General features: G+C 34.9%; 1 protein-coding gene across 6 annotated transcripts in view; it reads left to right on the top strand.

Annotated features, from left to right (window-relative positions):
* The window catches only part of DMD (dystrophin), a 1060860-nt gene that overhangs the window by 350954 nt on the left and 684713 nt on the right, over nt 1-25193 (top strand). For all 6 annotated transcript variants that reach the window (XM_040088691.2, XM_040088709.2, XM_040088718.2 and 3 more), the window contains 5 exons: nt 776-877; nt 997-1104; nt 6588-6767; nt 12627-12802; nt 22283-22406. In XM_040088691.2, the coding sequence (XP_039944625.2) occupies nt 776-877; nt 997-1104; nt 6588-6767; nt 12627-12802; nt 22283-22406 (690 nt within the window). The remainder of the gene's footprint in view (nt 1-775; nt 878-996; nt 1105-6587; nt 6768-12626; nt 12803-22282; nt 22407-25193) is intronic.

Below are 25193 nucleotides of genomic sequence, written 5' to 3'. Positions count from 1 at the left end.
AGAGTATCTTTCCAGAAAAGAGAGTTTTTTTAAAAAAATTTGGGAGCAGCTGAATAATCTTCTTTTGGTGTACAGAGTAATTAAGTCACTATAAATCATTGCAATAAAGTTTACTATCATCAACTAAAATGAGGGAGAAGAGAACAAGATGGTTGGTTTCATGTAATTTAATTATACCTACTAGCATATGCTACAAATACCTGGGAAACCGCCGTGGGATTTCTGATGGTATAGAAGTTTATAAGGGTGGGTTGTTTTTTTGTTTTTTTTTGTTTTTTTCCACTGCAATATTTTAAAAGAGGTAAGAGCTTTGATGAACTGTACTGAGGAAGCAACTTAAATGCCAATTTTTATATATATATTTTTTATTTATTTATTTATTTATTTATTTTTAATTTTTTTTTGCTTTGGCCACATCTTTGGCCATCGTATTTGTGTTTCAAGTAGTTCTGTTTTGGGCATCTTGAACTTTTGAAAGAGAGCGTTTTTTTGAAAGTGTAGTACTAGAGACCTTCTAGAAAACTGTCTGTAGATAAAATATTCTGTGTTTGGATCCATTGCTTTCCCTATCCTGTCCATTTTGGCTTTATTTCAAATGGTCATAAAATCCATTTCAGTGTGATATGCAACATATTTTAAGGGCATATGCCTGAAAAAAAGTCAATAAGGAAAATATTTCCATAAAAAAATTGTAATGCCATAAGGAAAACAGCTTTCCTTGTTTAGGAAGGAAAAAAATAAACTGCAGAACTCTTTTGTGTTTCTTTCTCTCCAGCACTTTGGAAAAAGGTGGGCAGCCATCTGTAGATGGACAGAGGAACGATGGGTCCTTCTGCAAGATATTCTTCGTAAATGGCAGCATTTTGCAGAAGAGCAGGTGAGTAGCTTTTTAAGTTATAAATTGGAATGTTCTTCAAAACATTATAGGAAATATAATTTTATGTATATATACAGGAAAGGCCTGACTGAAGTTTTTCCTCTCCAATTTTATTTCAGTGCCTTTTTGATGCATGGCTTACTGAGAAAGAAGATGCTGTGAGCAAAATTCATACAACTGGCTTTGGAGATCAGAATGAAATGCTGACCAATCTAAGCAAGTTGGCTGTATGTATTTTTCATTCTTTTATTTTATACTCAGTTCTCTGATCTGAGTCTGCATGCACATGGTTCGACCCCACCCTCAGACCCTATGGTTTAACAGAACCTCTGTTTCATACCTGGGGAGTGGGATTTGCCTCCTATGGATGGAATAGGTTGGTCCATAGCCCTGCTGGTAAAGGAACTAGAGATGTTTTTCTTGGTTGTATCTTCAGTCAAAAGTTCATGAGATAAAAAAGCATTTGGGTGTCTTAGAAATATGTGTACTTTTATAGTGAAGGTTTCTTTGTTGATAGTGTTGGTGTATATATTGTGGGCGAGACTATTTATACATATGTGCAAATGAATATGCATATGAGGAAGTACTTATCCTACACTAAACCCCGTCATCCATTCCTTGAACTTGAAAAAGTTAAAGGCTCAGAAGTTATGAAATGCTGAAATTAATCTTCCTGTACAACTGTAACTCAGCATCAGAAACATAGTTACGCGCACAAAACTCACCCTTTGCACCACATCCTCCACCTCACCCTTCTGCAAGTTCTCCACTGTGCATGGTCTTTGTGGAGGGAATGTGGGTCTGGCTGTGCCTGTAGGGGTGAAAAGCTTGTGTCAGCCTAGACTTGGCAATGGCTTTACAGCAGTAGAACTTTTGTAAAGAAAATGGTCCTGTATGTGCTATTTCTGTATGCAATGATGACTGCCTAGCGTTTAGGGGAGAGGAAAGAGTCATGTCCGTGCTTTGGTTAAAATAGGTGAATTATTGCTTTATTGAGAACAAAACTCGTAATCTTTTCAGGCATGAATAGTTCTTTATTATCAGTTATTATTAATTATTAAGTAATAAATATACCATATCAATCAATTATATACTGTTCATTAAATATTTTTACTGGGTATACATAACTTGGTTATAGGTATCTAAGGCTCAGCCTTACATTTTTAAAGGTTAATTAAGGATTTATGTCCTTCTCATCATTCTGTATTAAAAGTAGAAACATTCAGGCTCTGGGTCACTAGAAATACCATGATGTTTCTGAGGTTTGAGTAACTGTAAAATTCAATCTGTTTTGTCCTCACATATACAAATGTATAAAGCTTAAAAAAAAACCAAAAAAAACAAAACAAAACAAAAACCATAAAACCCCCCCCCCCCAAACTTACAGACTGATTGTTTGATTCCACTCTAGCTGGTTCAGAATTATTGGTAGATGTTCCTTTGATTCACGGAATGACTCAGTAGTTAATTTAACAACCAAAAGATTGATTTTTAGCATCATCTTGAGACGCTAATTATTACATTGCCACGTATCGGGGGGTTTTTTTCCCCTCTTCCTTCTTTTTCCTTCTGCAACTTTTTAGGGGTTAATAAAAATATGCATTTAGAAGTACAGACTTGGATTTTGATTAAAGGTTGCTTAGGATTAAGTAAACCTTATAAAGGAAGGAAAACATTTACTTGCCTTCAGTGTATATGCTTTTTGGAAATTCTAGCAATCTAACATGTCAGCAATCATGAAACTGACTTCAAGCCAGGCTTTTAACTCATAATAGATTAAAGACAACTCAGTCTCTTTAGAGTACAACTTTAGAGTACCTTCATGAAGAAAACGCATTATGAGAAATTCAAATTTATTCAAAAAAATGTGTACTTTTGGATTTCAGAAGGTTGCTAGAGCACATAGGTAGATAGGGTTGAAATGTTTGTCACAAATTGTGGAGTAGCAGACTATTAAGGTTTCCAAGTGTTAATGCTAGGGCCAGTTTGGGTACCTTTCAGAACTGCTTGAAAACACGATGTTGAGAAGGAAACACTTTTGTAGTATTTTTGTAAGTTTCGTTAATGAACTCTTATGAAGTTAAAGTTATGTTAAAATTATGCTGCCAGTTTAAATTGTTTAGCCTTATTGTAATGAAATAATTGTGGTCTTTCAGGAAGCTGAGTGAATAACATAAAATAGTAAATAAAATAATTTGTCATGAGTTTCCATGAACCTCAACAAGAATCATGAACAGAACAAGTGGAGTTTATTAATTGCAGCTTACTCTTTTTTGCACATGAATAACTTTGATCTTTTTAGAAACATTATTAATAATTCAATTGTTTAGGTATTAAAATATGTGTGGTATGCTAAAAGAAAACTGTCTCTTTAGTGTCTTTAATTTGCAGCAGAAAATTAGCTTTTACTTTTGGTATTCCCTCTCTCAGTTTTTAGACCTAGTAGCAGTATTTTCCAAATTCCAGTATGTGCTTTTACATTCAGACAAAGCCAAATTGCTAGGAGCTTTGAATATGGCAATTTACTATTTTAATCTCGTCTGAACCTTCGGGAATATGTACTAATAGATCAGCCACATGATTTTTTTTTTTTTTTTTTTTTTTTTTTTTTTTTCCCCAGGGATTAGATTCTCCTCTTGCATGGGCTTGTAGAATTAGGGAAAAATGGGATCATACTATGCTGACCCTAACATGCATATTGTGCCTGTCTTTTGGTATATTTTATTTTGACATGTTTCAATTTAGTGGAGAACAAGCTTCCATCAAGGATCACTCTTATAATTAGGTCTGAATTGTAAAAGCAAGTCTGTGAGGGAATAAAAATGTATCTTTTCACTTAGAATAAAGATATTTATTTTCTTAACAAAATGATATCTTGATCCCTCAGTTGTCCAGTCATTTCCAGCAAGAAATTATAACTAGTTGTTCCTGCTAGACCTTAAGAATTTTAGATTTGCTTTTGTAATATGGCATCAGAGGCTCCAGCCTGTTTTCTGCCTCACTTACGCGCAGAACTCTGTCACATTATGGTTGTGTTCTTTAGCCAGTCTCTTTAATCAGAAGGAGGTTTATGAAGGTAATTTATTAAAACATTTAGCATTGTGACTGTACATTTGAAGTTCTACAACCCTCCTACAAGGCCTTAAGCATTCTAAAGTGACTGATGTGAAACAGATCTGTTGAGCTACTGTTCACAATAGGAAAAAAACTTGACTTTTACATCACATTAAAGTCCACAGGCTGGAGCATGCTTCAGTGTGGGCTCTCCACAGGGTGACAGTTTCCTTGAGAGCACCTCTGCCTGTTCTGGTGTGGGGTCCTCCACGGAATGCAGTTTATATCAAAGGATTTATTCAGTATTTATGTGAAAATTTATCTTCTTTGTCATCAGCTCTCTTCTGGGATCCTCCAGAAGTCAGAAAAACTAGTGGGTAGTTGCTCCAGTTCTTAAAGTAGTTCCTTAAAACAACCGAGTTGTTTTGTTTTGTTTTAATTTTCCACCAACCACTTATTCACTGACTCCACAATTGACTCTTTAAACATAAGGTGTAGGGTGAAACAGAGCATGGGCTGAGCTGGAAGATGTGATGCGCTGAGAATGTAGAACTGAGGTGAAATTTTGGTGCCATGTGTGGCACCGGCTTGATAGATTCTTTTCATGTCCTAGGCCTACGTTTTATAGTCCGTAAAATGAAGTGGGTTTTTTTTGTAGTTTGTTTTGTTTTGCTTTTAGTTGTTTTTTTTTTTTTTTTTTTTTAGTTCATTTAACAGATAAAAAGTAAGATATTGTGCTATTTTTGACTGGAATAAATTTCTTTGCAGCTGAAAAGTAACTTTACAGTGGGTGTTGATGGTTGGACTATTACAGTAAGCAAAGTTAGGTTTTGATCTTTAGGGAAAAGCAAAAATTAAGAATAAAAACTTGAACCCCACAAAATGGAACCACATTACCAAAAATAAGGAAGTCACTATGTAATGTTCAAATATCAGCGTTTACACTATGTACTTGACAGAAGTTATGACCAATATATTTGATAATTAATTTCATAATGCAAACTACCATGTCTTGTCTTCCAAGTTGGCAAATTACATACTTTGCAGTTACTGTCATTATTTTAGGTGAGTTCTTGTACTGGAAAAAAAAAAAAACAAACCAAAAACCAGAGCATATTTTTGGTTATTGTGGCACATTGACAGGTTTTTAATGAAAAAATGTGAAAACAGAATCTCCCAGTATATTTTTCCAGATTGACTGTACCTGTCACAAAAGCATATTAAGTTGCAGTGAGAAGTATCTTTAAAATAAATTTTTAGCATCCTTCTTTTTGTAGTTTCACTTCCTGCTCGTGCTCCAGGTTCTTGGATTGATGCTAACTCACGGGTGTGTTATACAGCTGTTGCAGGCTGGCTGATTGGAAATCAAACATTGATCTTCAGAACTAACTAATGTTTCACAGGATGCCATTTTTTATTATCCCAGTCAGTGTATGGTGGCTTCCACATGAGCTTTTTCTGATGATGTAGGCGTAAAAAAAGGTCAAATATAGCAGTGCTTGAAATTTAACATGCTAAACTGATTTGCATCTACTTTCTGCCATCTGTTAGGTCTCCTACTACTCTGAAAGGAGATTCTTCAATATAGTTAGCTTCTACTTCTCAGTGATAGATCAATTTAAATTTTGCTATTAACTGTATCTTCCATTATTAATTATGATGTTTCAAATCAAATTTGATTAGAAAGAGTACTGATTATGTAGACAATGAATGTTTCTTTTGCTGAGTTGTATTTTTAATTACAATTTTGGATTATATGGCTGTAGGAAGCTATATGTAGACGAAATTCTGTTGTCTAACCACTGGTTTAATTATCCCTTTCATGCCTTGGGGATTAGAATGCAATCCACAGATGCATAGAGTTTTTGCCCATGGTTAGCAGGATTAGGGTGTAGAGAATGAATGTTTAAGGAATGGAATTCACCAATTAAGGCTTTGAAAAGTAAACCCAGGTAAGAACTGGAGCTATGGATGACCCTTGGATCTGTGAATAGCCTGTTTCATAGACAGGTTTGCATGTATAGATCTCAGGAGTTTCAAGGGCCCTTGGCGCAGTGTGGGGTTTTTTTGTTTTTTGGTTGGTTTGTTTGTTTAATTGTATTCTTCATTTGGTTTTTGTTTGTTTGTAGGTTTTAGTCCTGGTTTGGGATCAAATATTTCTTTTCTAGGAATCTTCTTTTTTTTTTTTTTTTTTTTTTTTTTTACAATATGCAATATATAATGCAGTACATTGAAATTTTAGAGAAAGATTGTTCGACATGTTGATATAGTTAACATTTGTGCAGTTTTAAGGTTATTCTTGTAAGACAGCTCTTAGCTTTTTGATTCATGTCATCACCTGAAGCCTGCTGTGAAGTTTGGAGTTGCTCCACCTGCCATGTTATGATGCTATGTAAGCTCTGACAGCAGGTTTTATGGAAACAACATCACAGAATTACAGGAGCCCTTACCCATTTTCAGCTCTTTCTGATGTCTGATATTCTCCCTATGATTTTTCTTCTAATTTTGTTGGGGGTTTTTTGTTTGTTTTTTTGTTTGTTTGTTTTTTGGTGGGTTTTTTTTGGTGTGTGTGGGGGGGAGTGATTTGGTTTGGGTTCGTGTTTTTTGCGTTTTTTGTATGAATGTGTGTTCTTCCTTCTGTTACTTTGTTTAACAGATCCTAAAAGGAGATCTAGAAATGAAAAGGCAAATGATGAGTAAGCTGAAGTTGCTCAGCCAAGATCTCCTTGTAGCTGTGAAAAATAAAGCAGTGGCTCAAAAGCTGGAAAGTCGTCTTGAAAATTTTGCCCAGCGCTGGGAAAGCCTTGTGCAGAAGGTGGAGAGCAATTCTAAACAGGTTTGTAAAAACCAGTTTTATCAGTTTGTGGCAATCAGATCCTTTGACAGTCAAATGCTTGAAGTAGTTTTGTTGCTGTTTGTCATCTTGTTTTAATTTTCTCTCCTGCATGACTGCTTAAGACATATTTTTCGGACAGAATAATACAACTGTAATATATTTTTTCCCAATTTTATTTATCTCTTTGGTTTTTAATCTCTCTTTATAGCATTTATTACTTTCTTGGGTTGTTAACTGTGTTTTCAGGGGTGATACAAACCATAATGAAAATACCTTTCCAGTTAATTTATATTTAACCTATAATAACATACATTTTTTATAGCTTTTTTTTTTTAAAATGGCACATTGTCTGAAATTAGTGCAAGAACTGTCTGCTAATTAAATTGATTTTTTTTTCACCATTAAAAGTTTATGATTGATTGCTATTTTACTTCTGCATATGATATGCTGATTTACAGATTAAAAACATAGGCTACAAAAAAAGAGAAATTTCTTGGAAGAAAAAAGACAATTGATCTATACCTGTAACCAAAGTGCCAATGAGAAAATATAACCTGCTATTATTTTGACCACTTTATGTTAACTGTAATATATTTAAAAAAAAGAAATTGAGGCTTTAAACCAGGTAACAAAATTCATTCTGGTGTAGTACCCAAACCAATTATTTTGCCTAGACATCTTGTTAGCATCTCTTTCTTACTTGATTTAAACCCAAAACAGCTCTCTTTTTTCCATTCCCTTATCTGACTAATACTGGGTTATTTTTTGAGCTGTCATTGTATGACTGGTAAAATGAAAATGAATATTATGACTTTTTAATCAGACAGCACAGAGCAGAATCTTACAGCAGGTATCTCTGTCCTGTCCAGACAGGTCTCTCACAGTTCTGGTCAGTTCGATTCAATGCTCTTGAGCATCACCCCTTTTTTATTGCTCTCTCCTAATACTTCTACTAAATTATGCAAATTAAAGCAAAGCTGCTATACTTCATGTAGTAATCTGAATCCTTCTTGCTTTCAACTCATACTTTAGTATTTTAGTTTGCTCTGTGATCGTTAGAGAAAGTAGCTGAAGTTGGAAAAATCGGTTTGGGAGAATATAAAAGAAGAAAATGGGGGAAGGGCACAATTTCACTTAGGAAGCAAAACACAGCATTGTGTACACAGCATTTAGGAGTTGAAAGTAAGTTTTAATTACAGTATATTTACTGTAGAAAAGCTTCTGTTTCAAAGCAGAGGAAAATTCCAGAGATTAATTTCTGAATTTGGGATGGCTAGGGTCACATGATTTGAAGAAGTTAATAAGTCATTCCAATTTTTTCAAGTCCTGTTCAGATTGCTGATGGCTCCTAAAATGCAGTTACTAGTTTTGAAAATGGAACTTAGATTACAGAAAATGAAGTGAGCAGTCATGAGTCTGTCACCATAGATCAGCACAGCTGGGAGATGCTTTGGATTCCCAAAATGGTGTAGCTGTCCTATCACAGCAGAACACTTCAGTGGATAAACTTTTCCTCCAAGGAGAAGCTGCTCTGCTTGGGATAGAAGTGATGTTCTGTCGTGGGAATGCTGCTTCACCTTCTGGAAACACCGTGCAGTTGGGCCTGACTGAAGGACCCATTCCTAAGGCACCGTTACACTGTGCAGATGGATCTTCTGTGAAATGCTCATGGTGTGCTTGTCACCATGGGTTTCTGTCTAGGCAGGGTAGATAATTTCAGTGAGATTTTTACATGTATTCATTGCAGAGCTCATTCATGTGTTTACACTGCAAGAAAAAATGCAAGGTCTCACTATGTTCTCTAATCTTGAGCTGAGAAGGAGGGGGCTTTGAAGAGGGTGAAAAATATAATATTTTTCCATTAAAATCTATCAGTAAATGTAGGTTTTATTCATCAAGCTTAGATATTGCCTTTAAAATTAACTTTATGTGGTTTAGTAGTGGACTTGGCAGAGCTAGGTCAATAGCTAAACTCAATGTTTTTAAATGTCTTTTCCAGCCTACAGGATTCTGTGATTAATAATTTTCATAGGGCCCTCATAGCTGCATTTTTGTCCTTAGTTATTTCTCCTCTTAATAAAGTGTCACCAAATGATTAACTTGTTAACAAAATAAGAAAATAAATGGAGGAGACAACCTCAGGCTCACTTCAAAGATGATTCTCCAACTAGACGTATAAAGTAGTTATAAATCCCAAAGGAAAAGTGCAGAAAGTAGAATGTGAGTTCTCCCACATTTGGCTGAATTAATTGCTCTTGAATTCAAGCATCTAATCAGAACACATGGCTGAAGCTCCTGCTACAAATGACTGGATGGCAAGGGTGTGAGAGAGAGAGAAATCTAAAAAGCAGTTTGTCCTCATAATGAAAATGTCAGCTTTCCTTCACTGACCACACAGTGGAATCAAGGACAAGGACAGCTTGCTTAGGCTCGATGCGGAGCTTCCAGAAACTCTAAACCCAGCTTTGCTGAGTTCATTATGCTCCACTAAATTGTACTGAAAATCTTTCCAAACTAAAGAAAACACCATTCCTCATCCAAACTTCCCCACTCACAGAGATAAATTTCATCAAAGAACAGATGACAGCTCCAAAAGTGTGTGTAAAGGAAAATTATGAGTTTATCAGGACAGAGGGCACTTCCAAAGACAGTAATAAATGTTGGCATTAAAGGAAGGCTGCTGTATAAATGAGAAATAAAATGCCATAAAACTACTGAAGTGCTATGCACACATTGTACATATGTTTGCCTATAGATGATGAAAAAGATTTGAATTTGTCTGCTCGGAAAAGAGATGAGTTTTAACATGTTTTGAAGATGGGCTTGATGTGAAACTGCTGGCAAGCATTGTATTTTGAAACCCTTTAAGCGTGCAGCCTTGTGAGTCACCTTAGCCCTTTCCATATGATTTTCTAGCGGGTAAAAACCCTAGTCTATATTGCCCCTTCTCAAAATCACATTTGCTGTTCAGGGACTGAGAGGGATGAAGAAAATCCAGAGTCTTTGAATAATACATGAAACACACCACTTTGGTGATTAAAAGATGTTTGGATTTTTCGGGATTTTTTTTTTTGTGGGGGTGGGGTGTGTGTGTGTGTGTGTTTGTTTTTGTTTGGTTTTGCTTTTTTCTTTTTTTGTGAGGGGTGTTGGTGGTTTTGGTTTTGTTTGGTTGGGGCTATTTCGTTGTTGTTGTTGTTGTTGTTGTTGTTGTTTCCCCCACCAAGTAAACCAATAAAAGTTACTTTTTTTTTTTTTTTTTAATTTCTAATATTTTTTATGATTGTTCTTTGTACACTAAAGTGTATGGAGTTTAAATGTGAACAAGCTTCATCTCGCACAGTAAGGTTGAAATCTACATTTTACCTTGTCTCTAAGTAGAATAATTATGAACTTCAAATTCACGTGTCCATTCGGCTTTTGAAGCACATAATATTTAACCTCCGCTCCTGTTGGTTAAGCATGAAAAATACTTTTTTACTGTTTTCACATCCCTATTGTTCATTTCACACACACCCCAGCACTGTGCCTTGACTGCTCTGAGCAGTGATTGCACTGCCAGCTCTGGAAATGCAGTTCCCCATCTCCAGCAGAAGCTGTTACTCCTGTGATTGGTATTATGCTGCAGATGATTCCTAGAGTGTCCTACCTGTGGTTTATTCTGTTACACCTTCTTCACTGGAAACTCTGCCCTGGTATTGATTAGCAAATGAAAACATGGCAGGATATGACCCTGGGTGTCTGAAACATTATTCTGTCATTGATTTTTGGATAAAACAGAGTGTAATAAGGATTTTATGAGAAGAGGAAAGAGAGACAGAGAGACTTTACCCAAAATTATGTTATAGGCAAGAAATTCTTTCTGTTCTTATATATTGTCAGCTCAGGAAGAGAGACATCAGGTTCTATCCTCAGATGTCATGGAACCCTAGACATATTGCTTTCCCTTCTGCCCTCTAATTAATTAAAATAAAATGGGAAAGAATGCTGTATAGGGTTTCAGTAAAAATGTATGTAAATGCTGACTTAATATTGTCAAGATTTCTGTAGAAAAAAAAATCCAAATCAATACATCTTGTTGAGAGAACTAAAACAAGAATATTACTGCATAACATTTCAGTGATTAAAAAGTCAACTGGATGTTTATCTCTTCTATCGAATTTTGTATTTCATATGTTATCTAATTCTCTGCAGGTCACAAGCAGCTTATTCAATTGACATATTTAATCCATATATTTTTTTAAAAAAAATCTGCTCTGAATCTATATGTTTTAGTCTTCTTAGTAGTCCAGAGTCTGCTCTAAAAATCTAGACAACTGCTTGTTTCTAGAGGGGGAAGCACAGCATTGGGTTAACTGCTCTATGTAAGAAATACTGACAATTTACTGAGGTAAAGCACTTCCCTACTCATCACTTCCACTGTCAGCCTGGACAAGGAGCAGGAAGACTGTGTAGAAGACAACGTGAAGAATTCAGCAGAGTTAGCCGGAATTTGTTGGGTTGTTTTTTCAGGATTCTTGGCTTTACTGATAATGCCCGCTGGGAAGAGGCTTCTTGCTAACAGTGTTTCCCTTTCCTGGTCATTCTGTATCTCTTTTTCAATGCAAGAAGGCATTGTGGGAAAGGTGCTAGGCCTGGCTGCACCTTCATTGTTTATAGAAGCGCTTATGTCTCAATATCTAAGCTGACTCAATTCTTTTACTGAGTTTTTGATGCAAGAAGTAATAGATAATTTGTGAATGTGTTTATAATTTCATGGACTTTTAGATACTGGCATTTCTGTTGTTGAATTGGAAACTCTTAATTCTTGCAAATTAGCAAAAGCAAGAAGCAGGGCTTTTCAGATACACAACCTTTTCTACTCCTGGTATATATATATATATAATTTTTTTTTTTTTTTTTTCACTACCCTTAAATTGTGAGGTGGTCATTGGAGCTGTAACTAGAACATTTTGACAAATGAGCCATTGTCTGAAAGAATCAAAAAAAGAAGTGGCCTATTTCTCATGAGTTAAGGGATTTAAGAACATCTGCCCACATCTGAGTTGGGAAATGTTACATGGAAAGTGTGAACGGGCAGTACATACACAAGCAGTGTACAAACAAATATCAGCAAAAAATATTTCTCATCATTCTTTTTTTTAGTGCAGCTGAGCTATACAAAGTTTTTTTGTTGTTGTTGTTTTGTTTTTTTTTTTCTTATTAGCAGAGCAAAGCTAAATGCTTTAGATACGTAGTGTTTACAGTGTTATATACCATGGGTATTAGTATCTGGTGTGATCCCTAAATATTGTTTTTTAATTATGGAACAAAAACTGATGCAAGTTAATTTGCCTTCTAGAGCATGTGTTCTAATAAGATTTCCAACCAGAAAGTTAACTGCCCTTTCATGCAAGAATGTTATAGCTGATTACATTCTATTTGACAATTTTTATAAATGGTAAGACAAATAATTGGTAATTCACTGCCATTTCAATGCCTTTATAATCTCTCAAGGAGCAAATTTTCAGACTGGGGTCAGTCTGAAATTAATATTTAGTAATGGTGCCATTTTATTCATTCAATTCCATTGTAAAATTCCATTCATTTAGTTTCTTCATTCAGCATGGATTACAGGGACCTAGATATAAGTTCATTAGAATCCTTTCTGATTTTGATATTGGCTTTTGCAGATATCTTTTTCACACAGCGTGAGTCAGATAAAACAATCTAGCTTGAGTTGTGTATAATGTTGTTTTTTTCCTGAAGGTCAGCCTATGATCAGATGAGAGCAGTTTCTCATTATTTTCTATTGCTCCTCCAAACAATCTTTACTGAAATCTTTCAAATAATGTGTGACCTCTGTTTTTGTACTTCTCACAGATTTCACAGGCTGTCACTACAACTCAGACATCTCTAACACAGACAACTGTAATGGAAACTGTAACTATGGTGACCACAAGAGAGCAAATCCTGGTTAAGCATGCTAAAGAGGAACTCCCACCACCTCCACCTCACAAAAAAAGGCAACTCCTTGTGGATTCAGAAATTAGGAAGAGGTGAGAATCATCAAGAGACAGAGAGAGAATACTGATAGAGTCTGGACAAAAATGCAAAAATAGTTACTTGACTGCAATATTTTGTCTGTATGCTATTTTGAGCTTAAAATTATATTTCTGTTCTCTATTAGGGTACCAGCTGATTATTATCTTTCTTCTCTCAGCATGGCTTATGGATTGTATTGTGCTTCTATTGCACCTTTTTAGGAGTATAGAATGTTAATGATTACATCAATACTATTGCATAATAATAATAGTCAGTTAAAGTCCTTATGTGGCATTCGTGGGGGTCCCACATGACTAGGGTCTTGAAACATGATGGGCAAGCATTCCATAAATTCTAAGATTTTTGTGTTCTTTGAGAAGAATTTTTATAATAGTTAAAATATTAGTCCTGGAGAAATTGCCTTCTTTATAAAGTTCATTGTATTCTTCTGGGCTTATGGGTCAGGAGTAAAAATAGCAGTTCTGCAGCAGCAGTTAATATTTGGTGAAACATGCATTACTATTACTTTCAGTTTTTTTTTTCATGTGTAACTCAAGTACAAATGACAGGGGATTTAAAACTTATGCTAAACACTGGTTTAAGTTAGTAGAAAACATTGTATTTAAGCAGAATTGGCTCAAGCACTAAGTTTTTAAATGAGGTGCTAAGAAGGTAGATGTCAAATATTCATTGTAATGTTGGTTTTGGAAATGTTTTTTGATATTCAGATAAACATGAATTCCAAGGTAATAGATTTGAGGACTGAAAAGGATGTGAAACTGCATCCAGTGTCTCATTTCTACAGACATTATCTTTGCTTAGTTCAATGTGTTTACCAGGACAAGTATTTTCTTGTAAAAAAACAGCATTTCACTTATTAAGAAGAATGAAATATAGCAAGAATAGGAGAAATCTAACTTCTTTTAACTTTATTTTTATGTTATTGAAATAATAGGTATTTTTCTATACATAGGCATCATGCCTGTGTTTAACCATTCTAAAAGGAAGGTTTCTAGTTCAGCATCACTATTTAAGAATGCTCTATATGTGATGTAAGAGTGATTCTCTCTCTTTTTGTTAAATTGGATAACTATTTCTATGGAAAGTGCTTGGCCTAAATAACTTTGTGAGCTAAATTTGAGTGAATTTAATCTATCTCCAAAGTCCTCATTTGGAATCTGTTTTTTTTTTTTTCCATATCCTAGGTTACCATTAAATCATAAGTGAGTTATATTTTGCTAATATATTCCCAAGCATTCGAAATGATGCAGAGCACTGACTCTCACCAGAGCTGTAATTCCTGAAGATGTCGAAGGACTTTTTAGATGGCAGTGTTGTTACTTATCAGGAACTATAAGCCTTAGCACTCCTGTTAATGTTTCATTAGTAATGTGCAAGGATGTGAAACAGGATCAAGGTCCTGTTGGCTTATCTATAACAGTAAACCTTAAGTGTAGCATGGTCCCTATCATGAAAATAGTGATCTGCTTTATTTTGAAACTGAAAAAACTGCAGTTTTGAAGTATTTAAATAATTGATATTTTAAAACTTTTTACTTTCTTTTTTCCCAAGTGAAGGTTTTAGGAATGATCTTACTTCATGAAGGAAGCGAAGTGCAAGACTACTGTTATAAAAGAAAGCATTATCTTAGTCAAAACTAAGTAGAGTAGGATGATTCTTTTAAAGCCTCTTTTTTTTTTTTTAATTCTTCAATAAAATTGTTGCTATACGCACTGTTATAAAACTGGAGACCAATTGGCAGAGAAGTTCCTTTTTCAACTACTGTATATTTACGGTTAGCATATATTTTCCTCCTTGCTCATATTCTTTTAATTTGCCTTAATACTGAAAGTAAACTTGGCAGGGTACAGCAGAATTCAGACTTCATACTCATCATGTGTGGAGACTGCCTGAGGGCAGGAGTTAGCTGAATTATGGGAATTGTTTGTGTTCCAAACTGCCTTGGTTTATAGAAACTGATAATTATGTGTTACTACAGTGCTTTAGCTGATGTCTGTCTAAAGCACTGCAACTAACAGTTTTATATATAAACCTGATTGATCCTTGTACAGAAAACAGGGTGTATTATCAACTTTGAGACTAGGATTGCTTTTAGATATATTACTGGTAGATCTGCTACCAAATTTACAGACTGTTAATGTTTTTTTTTGCCATGCATACTAGGTTTCAAGGCTGATTTATTTTAATGCTATCTAAAATAAGTGCACCATATAATTTCTGTTTAATTTTTGGATAAGAGTCAAGATGGAACACTACACTTCTCAGTCTTTGCCTGGGATTACTTTAGGTAATTGAATAAGTTGTGGTTCCTTTTAGATATTTAAAATCAGAGTAATTTTAATTTCTGAACAAGTTGTACTTTTATTTTGATCTGCTAGGACAGAAGTCTGACTTTCAGAAGGAAAAAGAGAGTTGAATGTTTAATACACTATCATGTGCTCTAACTATTGTTTTTGTGTGCCCAAATTACTGGATTTGTTTTAACAATGCAATTGCACCAGCACATGAGAACTAGTCTGGTGTGACTTATTCCTTTGACTGGACCTACATTTTGGGCATGTGCAAAGTAAGTGTTGGAAATGTCCACAGCTGTGCAGATGGATGAATGATGGTTATATTATCTGAAGGCAGGGTTTATCCATTCAGATAATTTTTTTGGCATTTCTAGCTGAACAGAGAAAACACCAAACCCCACATTCTATGTACCTGTGGTCTCTAGAAAGTGCACGCGGGTGTTCTACAGTGGGAGGAATAAAGAGTTTCAGAAAAACACTTTGAGAGTAAACTTTGGGGAAGATGTTTCAGCTTAGAATAACAGTTTTTGTGACGGTTTTTAGTGAATATTTAAAAATGCTGTCTTGGAAACGAACACATTTTGTAGTATGCTGTTGTCTTTCTCAGAGATACGAAAATACAAATTTATACTAGATATCAGCATATATATAATGGAAGAAGAAAGTTCAACTAAAAATTTGGGTGTTCAGTTAAAATGTCTGTTCACTGGTGATTAGACACCTTTTTGATCAATGTGTTTGTTTGACAGGAGAAAGATCATTGTATTCCCAAACAACCAGTCATTTATGTTCTGGGTGCATTATTAGCCACAAGATCTCTCAGGGGTTTTTTGTTTGTAGTCAGTTGTAGCTTCACCCAAGCATAAACAAGGCCCATAGTGCTGCATGCCTTTTGATTTTTTAAAATAAATTAAAAGAATGGAGGTTCTCAACCTACTTCATTACGTATTGTGTGCTTTTAAAACCAAAATTTTCCTGAGCACTTAATGACTAACAGTTGATGGCCATGTGCTCTTCAGTTTTGGTTTGATTGAAAAAACCCCAGCAGTTACTGAAGGTTTGTCAGAACCTTCCAAAGGTGAATAACCAGATTATGTTGGCTGCTTTCTGCAGTCACTGTACAACACCCTGCATGCTGTTGCTTGGTTGTTTTAGGCCTGGGAGGGAAAGACACATTGGGGGTTGAGTCTTTTTGGGGGTGGTGAATAATGCTCCCAGGTTTTGCCAGTTTCTTTCATGTGTTCTCAGACTTTAGTCGGTGTTGTTTCTGTATAGGACTATGGAATAAATTCATCAAGCCCCATTGCCACAGGTTTGGGAAGATTTGAGCTCCAGATTTTTTCCTCTGAGGACTAAATGTTTTAGATACTAGATAGTAAAAGAAGAAAGATATGTAATTTGGCTGCTCGGTGTACTGTGTAAGAGCTCAGGTTCCAGTTACTAAGCCAAGGAGAAAAAAAAAATGGATGGCTAAGATTGAAGCATCAAACTTTATAGAATTCTAAGTGTCTTATCAGGATTGAAAGTGTAAAAATCTCTATTTAAACTGAAGAAATTGAGAAGAAGCAATTTGACTTGTAGACCAGTAAGATCCACAGGACTGAATGTCCCATTTCTATTGCTTTTATTTCCTGTGGCACAAATGCATGGGAAGGAAGCTGTTGATTTTTTCTTGCCTCTTAAAGCAAGTTTTTGCCATCAGCAGAGGAAAGCAGCGATAAGAACCAGATAACTTTTTTTTTTTTTCTCTCTTATTTCTTTCCTCTCCATTCTCCCACCCCAAAATCTAAAACTGCTTCAGGACTAATGCTTCAAAATGTCAGAATAACTCAGGCGAGTTAAGTTCTGTTACTAGTCAAAGAAAAGCTCCTTTTCCCACAGGAGTCAGTTTAAGACTGAGAAAGATAAAATAATTGAAACTGTATGTATTAGGCATTAGGGCTAGAGATAAACGTAACGCAGCTAAGGTTATAGTATTTAAAAAAAACTATAAATGGCAGAAAGGGATGCAAAATAACATTTATTTTCATGGTATTTACGTATTCTGGGAAAAACAGGTCAGTTGCATATCATAGAAAAATCTGAAAACGCCTCTGTTCATACTAAGCTTTTAAATAGCAGACAAGTAAGAGCTGGTTAATATTTAATTTAAACATATTTGTAATATTGAATGCTTTAATAACGACCAAAGATAACTTTCTTTGCAATTTGTTGAATATTGTTTTATACACTTCCTAAGTTTTCCAAGGAAAGTCTACTTGTCAAAACATTATTATTGGTATAATGTTAATCCGAAGGTTTGAAAGAGACTTGATGTCCTTTGAAGAGCAAGGTGTGTTAAAACAGGATAGTTGCTCCATCTAGTGGAGGTTTTTTACATTTAACAGCTGTTAAATGAACTTTCTGAAAAGAGAGAAGCCCACACTTTTTTGAAAATTGTTATATTCAGGATTCCAATCCTGCATTATTTAGAAAAGTTTAGATTTTTGCAGAAAAAAAAAAAAATCAAAGAAAAACTTACAGTGACTTTTTTTTTTTTTTTTTTTTTTTTTTTTAAGCTATTGTTTAATATTTCTGATTTCTGTGCTGTGGATTATGTTAGTCAGGTCTAAATGGTGATTGTTTAGCACTTTTACAGCCACTCCATTGGGTTGACTCCTTTTACAGAAATGCGGCTTGTGCTCTCGTATTGTTATCTAATGATAGGCAACAAACTAAAAAAAAAAGAAAATTATATCTTCAATTTTCCTGGTGGTTTTTGATTTCAATATGTCTGTAGCCAATACCAGAAAAGAAAAAAATCCATAAAAATTTCCGGGAAAGGAAAAGGGGACTGAGACACAACAGAATAGTTTAATGTTGTTTAAAGGGGGAATAATTAATAAACATTTTAATTTGGATTGTGAGAAGTATGAATATGTTGAGGTTTGTATACATGGGCAATTCTTAGTGCTTACTAAGCATTTATCCTTTATCCTTTTGGTGAGGTCATAAATGGATTAGTGACAAATAAACAGAATTTATATTCTTCACATTTAGTGCCTCGAATTATCTGCACTATTATCGGAGTGGTACCAGTCAGCTGGTACTTGCTGCAGGCTGTGATAATTGGGTTTAAAAGTGCTCCATACCTGATGGTTCCAGTGAAATTTCTGTTGGAGATGAACACTTAGGATTGATTTGGTATTTCTTTTCATGCCTTGGTATGCATCACAGAAGTGCCCTGCTCATAATGTTGATTGGGCTAAACTTAATAGTGTCACAAATGTAGAGGGAGGGCCAAAGTGTCATTCCAAATGGAAATAAAATTATTTGACAAATATAACTAAAACAATAGGAAGTTAAACATATTTTAATTAGAAGATAAGAACATCTCTATTAACTAATGGTTCATCAACTACAAATGCAGAGGAGGAAGAAAGACAGGACAGCAGGGAAGTAGATCAGAATAATTCTTCCAATGGGCGCCATGTGCCGTAAAGTTGTTCTTTGATATGTTCTAGGCAGTGAAGAGCCACAAGCTGAGAAAGACCTCTGGCGAGCTGGGGCTTTCAGTCCAGACATGGAAATGAAATAACTCAGTAAAGTGGTTCTTGGATCAAAGTTGTATCATTCCCTGCCAATTCAATATGTAGGCAAATGGTTTTATGTCTGCCCAAGATTCGCAGTGGTGACAGGCCCGCTGTGATTTTTGTTTGGCGAAGGAAGGGGATGAATGAGCAAAGGAAATTGTTAAAAGAATAAAGTACTGAAACCACTGCCCAGGGTAGCAGTAGCATAGTAATGTAGTTTGAAGGTGAAAATCATTCAGGTTAGAGATAAGATTATATACCATGTTGGCCACATGACAGGAAGGTACTTCATGCCTTGTGATCCTACGTGAAATTGTTCAACTCTGAATTTGTTTGTATATCTATTTACTCAAAGCATATTTAAAAAAACATCCTCATATTTTTAATCTATGCTGGTCACATTTTCATGGAAAATTCTCGTGGAAAATTGATTGGAAAATTTAATGGAAAATTGATTTTCTGGATCATCCTAAGCCATATGCCTGCTTCAGATTCCCATTCCAAAGTTTCTTGCTAGATCACCATGTATTTGTTCAAAATTGATTCTTTGTTCTGGCTTTCCTTTTCTCTGTTAAATACATGATAAACCTCACCTTTCACAACTTAATTGCATCACTTTTTTCTCTTTCTCTGCATGGAATTCGCAACCCAAATACCCACCAGCATAGTATACTCATACCCTACTAGAAGGCCCCTGTCTAATTAAAAAAAAAACTTATGGAAATCACTTAGCAGCAAGAGTTAATTTGTTTATATTTTACAATAGAAACAAATCTCCATTTGAACTCAGCTGACGTGCTGGCATGTAAAGAAAGGGCTGTGGGGCCAGTAAAAATAGTATTTCTCTTGTGGAACAGCAGAAGGAAAAACTAGGTGGAAAACAAAAGCATGACTTCTGCATGAAGAATAAATCCCCTGTCTCAAGAGGAATTTTTAGGTGGGGAGCATGCCAATGTACTTGTTTAATCAAGTTATTTAGAGTAATTTCTCAAGTGATTTTTGGTTTAATATCTTCCATTGATCTATTTTTCCAAATTCTACCTGAGATGAAATTTGTTGGGACAGAAAGGTAGTCTTGCACTATTTTATGTCTAAAGTATTCTTGTTCCAAGGAGATTTAAAGACTCTATTTATACTTTGATATCAATCTAGAGCTAATATAATTCCTACCTGCAGCTGTGCTCAGAAAGGAAGTATCCAATCACTAAAGCAGAATGATTAAATGACATTTCTAGCAGTGTTTCCTCCTTTTACACAAGATGAACATGACAGAGGGTTGTGGTTTTTTTTTTTTTTTTTTTTTTTTTTTTTTTTTTTTTTTTTTTTTTTTGTCTCTTTAGGTAAAATCTTAAAGTCTTAAATCTTAAATTTATCTTAAAGATATTTATGTACTGCAAAAAACTACTTGAACTTAACTTCTCTTTATTTTAATTCTTTTCTGACCCCCTCTCTATTGTCCTATTTTGAACAGAAGGCTTTGTTTCTGAAATTATATTTATCTCCAGAAGAAACTGGAAGTGACAGAGCAGTTTACATATCAACTTTGTCATGTCAGAGAATCATATCATATCATAAAATGATTTTAGTTTGAAGGGAACTTAAAGATCTATGTCTCATACTTGTCACCATCTGATGACCCTCTGGGCCATGAGATGTGTTCCTAATTATTTTGTTTTACTGTCGAAACTATCCCAAATGCTCCCATTCCTCTTCCAGGTGTTGCAGTGGCAAGGGCTTAATCTTTTTTTTTTTTTAAAGAATTGAACTCTGATAAATATTTTTCTGCCAATTTTCATCCTGTATCAGGGTAAGACCAGGCTGTTTTTCAGAGTTGTTCTCACTAATTCTACTTGCCTACAGCTTCAGAATGGAACAAATGCCAGAACTCATACAATTTTACCTGCAGTCAAGGAATTTTAGTACTCGAGGGCTGGTAAACTTCATTGCTGTCAGATGTCTGCTGTTTTGTGATCATCAACTATGCATTTATTATTTCTAGAAGAGAGGATAACATTTTATTTCAAGAATTGCAGTTGGTTTAATGATCAGAAATAAAGCTGAATAGGAAGCTGTCAGCTGTGCACTTTGTGTTAAGGGATTAGAATCTGTTACCAGCACAGACATTCCTTGAAACATCTGGGAATTTTATTTTGTGTTTTGCCTCAGAATTTGGAATTCTTTATGAAATGGAAGTTTTCTGCACCTTCTATTACTTCGAAGTCACTTTTTTTCCTTCTTCAATGAGGATTCAATTAGTATTATCAGGAATTTTTTTTAATCAAAATTATTCCTAAGAGTTTATAATTCAAATGTAGACTATTCGACTGAGATTAAGGCAGAATGTGACTCTTTGTCTTTTGCTTTCATTATTTATGAATACAAAAAATCACAGTGGAGAAGGAAAAAAAGGGAAGCATAAATATTCGCTCAAGCATGGAGCTCTTTCTTGTATTCATTTTTCATTTCTGTGTGTGTAGATTTATGTAGCACAAAGTTTTGCCTTACATCCTTGTATTTTAGAAGTATAAGTCTTCGTATAAATGAAGCGTATTTTAATAAAATAATTTATTTCTTCCAGGGGTGTAATTGTTGTTCATGTTACTGGTTTTAGTAGATTTTCAGTTGTATGCAAATGATGCAACCTATAGCTACAAAGCCACAAAGCAAATTGAAATACACAGATTGTTAATTTTTTTCCCCCAAGTCTTTCTCCTCTATTGTGTTCACTGTATTGCTGCAGAAGGAAAGGCAGCTGCAAAAGGGATGTAAATATTAGAACATACAGTGCAATAAAGTAATACAATCAGAGAAATTGGCACAGCTGTGAAAAAAATACAGTCTGAAGCTCTTTGTTTTAAAAACTAGAGTAGATACTGAATCACAGTTTGAAATTTCTAGACATTAGTAATTTAAATATCTGCATTTTGAGACATTACCTGAAGAGTGGTTAACACAAATTAAGATCAGCTTTAAAGGAGTTGATGACAGAATCCAGAATGTAATAAAGAGGGCTGAAGAGTAAAAACTAGTTATAAATTAAGTGCAGAGAGTGGAGTTCCTAATTTTGGTTTCTAAAGCTTTAACTGTGAAAAATTATACTTTACTTGTTGATTAGTGATTGCATTCTACAACAAATTGGAGTTAATCAGAAAAAGCTTCTTTCATCAATTTTTTTGCTTGAATTTCCTTCATAGTATTACTATCACAAGCCGGGACACTGGTCTCAGAGGTCTGAATGCTGCATTTGGTCAGTCACATGAGCCTTACATCCTCAGCTAAGCCAAATGGACTTGTGGTATCTTTCTTCACTGACAGACATTTGTTTCATATCTCCCAAAAACATTAGCTTGAAAAATAAGAATACTTACTGTGAAAATTATTGCATCTGTTCAGCTGTCAAATCAGGTCTTAAAAATGAAAAAGTATTTCTATGTTTCTAAATTTTAAAATGAATAGTTTTATGAACTCTCTGATGAGATTCAGGAGTTAAAAACTCTTTTGCTGATAAAAGATTGCTGTTTATTGTTTAAACAACTATGTTTGCTGCCAGTCCTGTTCTCAGAAACTGTGGAAGTTGAAAGTCTTGCTGCACTTTTCTGTCTCTCAGGTTTGACTCGGACACCACAGAGCTGCACAGCTGGATGACCCGCTCCGAGGCAGTGCTGCAGAGCCCTGAGTTTGCCGTCTTTCGGAAAGAAGGGAACCTCTCAGACCTCAGAGAAAGAGTCAATGTAGGAAAAACTACTCGTATACATGTCTGCTAGTCTGTATTAGGTTGTCAAAGTGCTTTCAGAGTCCAAGTTAAATGATTTCAAATGCAGACTGACAAATTTGCATTGATTGTCCAAGATAAATTTAGAAGTGTTCACTGTTTCTGTGAATTTCAGATTTTGGCACCAAAATTACTACACAGGCTGTCTGAACACATAGAGTTTTGTTGTTGTTTTTGTTCATACATATTCATATTTAATTAAGGTGTTGTAGATCCATGAAAGCTTTAGGTAAATTTATACCAAAGGCTGTATATCATTTCTTAAATATGCAACATCGTTCTGTATTGACAGCTTTATTTGATGTTATACATGCATAAACTGAAGAATATGAGAAATGTCACTGGAGTGGATGAAAGAAAGAAAGAAAATCTATATCTATTTTCTTTTACAGAGCTGTAAAGTATGTATGACAATCACCAGTTTCCACAGAGCTTTTATTGTTCTGGATTTTTTTACTCTATTGTAGTACCGTATCAGAACCAAAACCTGTTCTTTCCTGCCAGAGTGAATAGTTCTGCACTGCTTAAGCAGCTGTGTTTGTGTGTGTGTGTGTCACAGAGTGAATTACTGAACTTACCCCTTGAAATCTGAACTGTTAAAAATTTTCTTCCTTATTAATTTTTTGTAGATCAGTGAAACAATGCCCATCTTTTCCAAGTAAGAGAAAAGGGTGCTTTTTATAAATATCTCTGATAGTAGCCTAGTATGTTATGGAACATCATTAAATCCATGTTGATACATACTCCTAGAACACAAAGAGATGGAACAAAGTTACTGTATTGAATTCAGATTTGCCGCTGGTTTTTCTCATTTTCTCCTTTTCCATCATAAATCAGCTATGATAAGATTGAGTAACATGAAATTTTATGACTGTAAATGTACATTTTTAAATTCCATGTTAAATTCCAAGTTTCTTGCAATAATTTTAGCTCTTTATATTGTCATTAGTGTTATTATTTAACATTAATTATGAAAATTATGCATTCCAGTGGAATATCTTGAATTAATTTATGCCACAACTTCATGTTATGAGAAATATACATAAATGTACATATATATGCAGCCTGGATCAAATAAACAGAGTAGATTTGATGGGTTCACATGCTTCCGTACTGAGCTAATAGTATTCATCTAATACATTAATAGATATGCAGTTAATTTTCCAAGTGCTCCAATCTAAATTTTAAAAGAAAGAAATAGGAAAAAAACCCCAAAATACTGATCACCCCTTCATATATTTGCATTTTGAGGAACATCATCTATTTCAAGAATGAAAATTAGCTCATCTTGACATACAAATTACTCAGGTGACCCGCACTGTCAGGTTTCCTGTTGGTTCTGCCTCGTATTGTCTAAGACTTTGTAAAAGCATTAAAGGATCTGGGAGCCATGGTTCACCTTCCTCCTTCTTTCCTTTCTTGGCTTTTGAGGAGGTGGTGATTGCTGCAAGTGAAGGGGTGGAGGTGGGTGACCCACAAACCTCCTTTGGCCCCCAGTGGAATTCCTCTAGCTCTTGCTTTGCCTTTGCTGGAGCTGAGGAAGGACACTGGGGCTGGGAGGCCACCACCTACAATACTTATCCAGGTCTCATCTCAAGTTGGTGAAAACACACATAATACTGGAGAAAGTTGTGTGAAATTTGACCAGTGCATGAGCATTTAAAGTTTGAATTCAATACACTAATGATAGCAGGAGATATTCCAGATGTTCATTTGATCTCCTTAGAAATTTAATAAATGAATTGTTAGCAAACAAATTTCCAGCTATTTTTTTTCAGTAAAGTAGTGCAGAAATGGATCTGTTTTGTATCAAGAGGTCTGAGACAAACCAGTAATTCTAAATAGATACAAGAAAAATGGATATGTCTCCTTCATTAACATTGAAAATATTTTTAAGGATCAAGACCCATTTTAATTTCACAGTGTCACTGCTTTTAAAATGAATATTTCATAGAGAAAATCAAGTTACATTTAGGAGTTTCTAGTTGCTGTAAGGGAGAAAGCATTCTATTACATGTATTAATTTGAAAGTGAGAACTCTGAAAGATGGCACTTGACAAGTGCTACATGGATTGTTGAATGGTTTTCAGTTAGCTCAAGTATTTGAAGACACTTTTTTAAAAAGTAAAGAAAAATATCAATTTTTTTCTGAATGCCAGGTCTTAAAACTTGTCCTGACCTGACTTGTCTTGTCTTGTCTTTTCTTGTCTCTCCCTCCATAAAATGAGAGACAAAGCAGAAGTACTGTTCAGTTCATTGATTTTAAACAGTTTCATTGCTGCTTGCTAACACTTTTATTTATTAGTTCTCTCAAAGTGAACCTCAAATCAATGAAAAAGAAGATATTGTGTGTCTTAACATATTATGTAATCTCTAGTAAAGTTGCAGAAGGCATATAAAAAGAGAATGAAACGCAGAAAGGAAAACATATGTGAGAGATAATTGACATAGATTTTATTGTACTGTTGTTCTTTAAGCCCAGCTGGCAGCTAAGCACCACACCTGCTCACTTCCCCCCACCTACCTCAGTGGAATGGGGAGAACCAAAAGTAAAACTTTTCAGTTGAGACAAGAGTAGTTGAATGAAATAAAGTAAAATGTAATAGTGATAGCAAATAATAATTCAGATAATAGAAAGAAAACAACGCACCACAAGCAAGTGATGCACAATGCAGTTGCTCACCACCTGCTGACCAAGGCCAGACCCCCTCCCCGAACCCAAATAAGCCTCCTTCCAGGTAACTTT

The sequence above is a fragment of the Hirundo rustica genome, chromosome 2 (assembly GCF_015227805.2).
Source record: "Hirundo rustica isolate bHirRus1 chromosome 2, bHirRus1.pri.v3, whole genome shotgun sequence".
NCBI lineage: Eukaryota > Metazoa > Chordata > Aves > Passeriformes > Hirundinidae > Hirundo > Hirundo rustica.
Note: the sequence above shows the minus strand (reverse complement) of the source record. Positions and strands in the feature narration are given on the sequence as shown.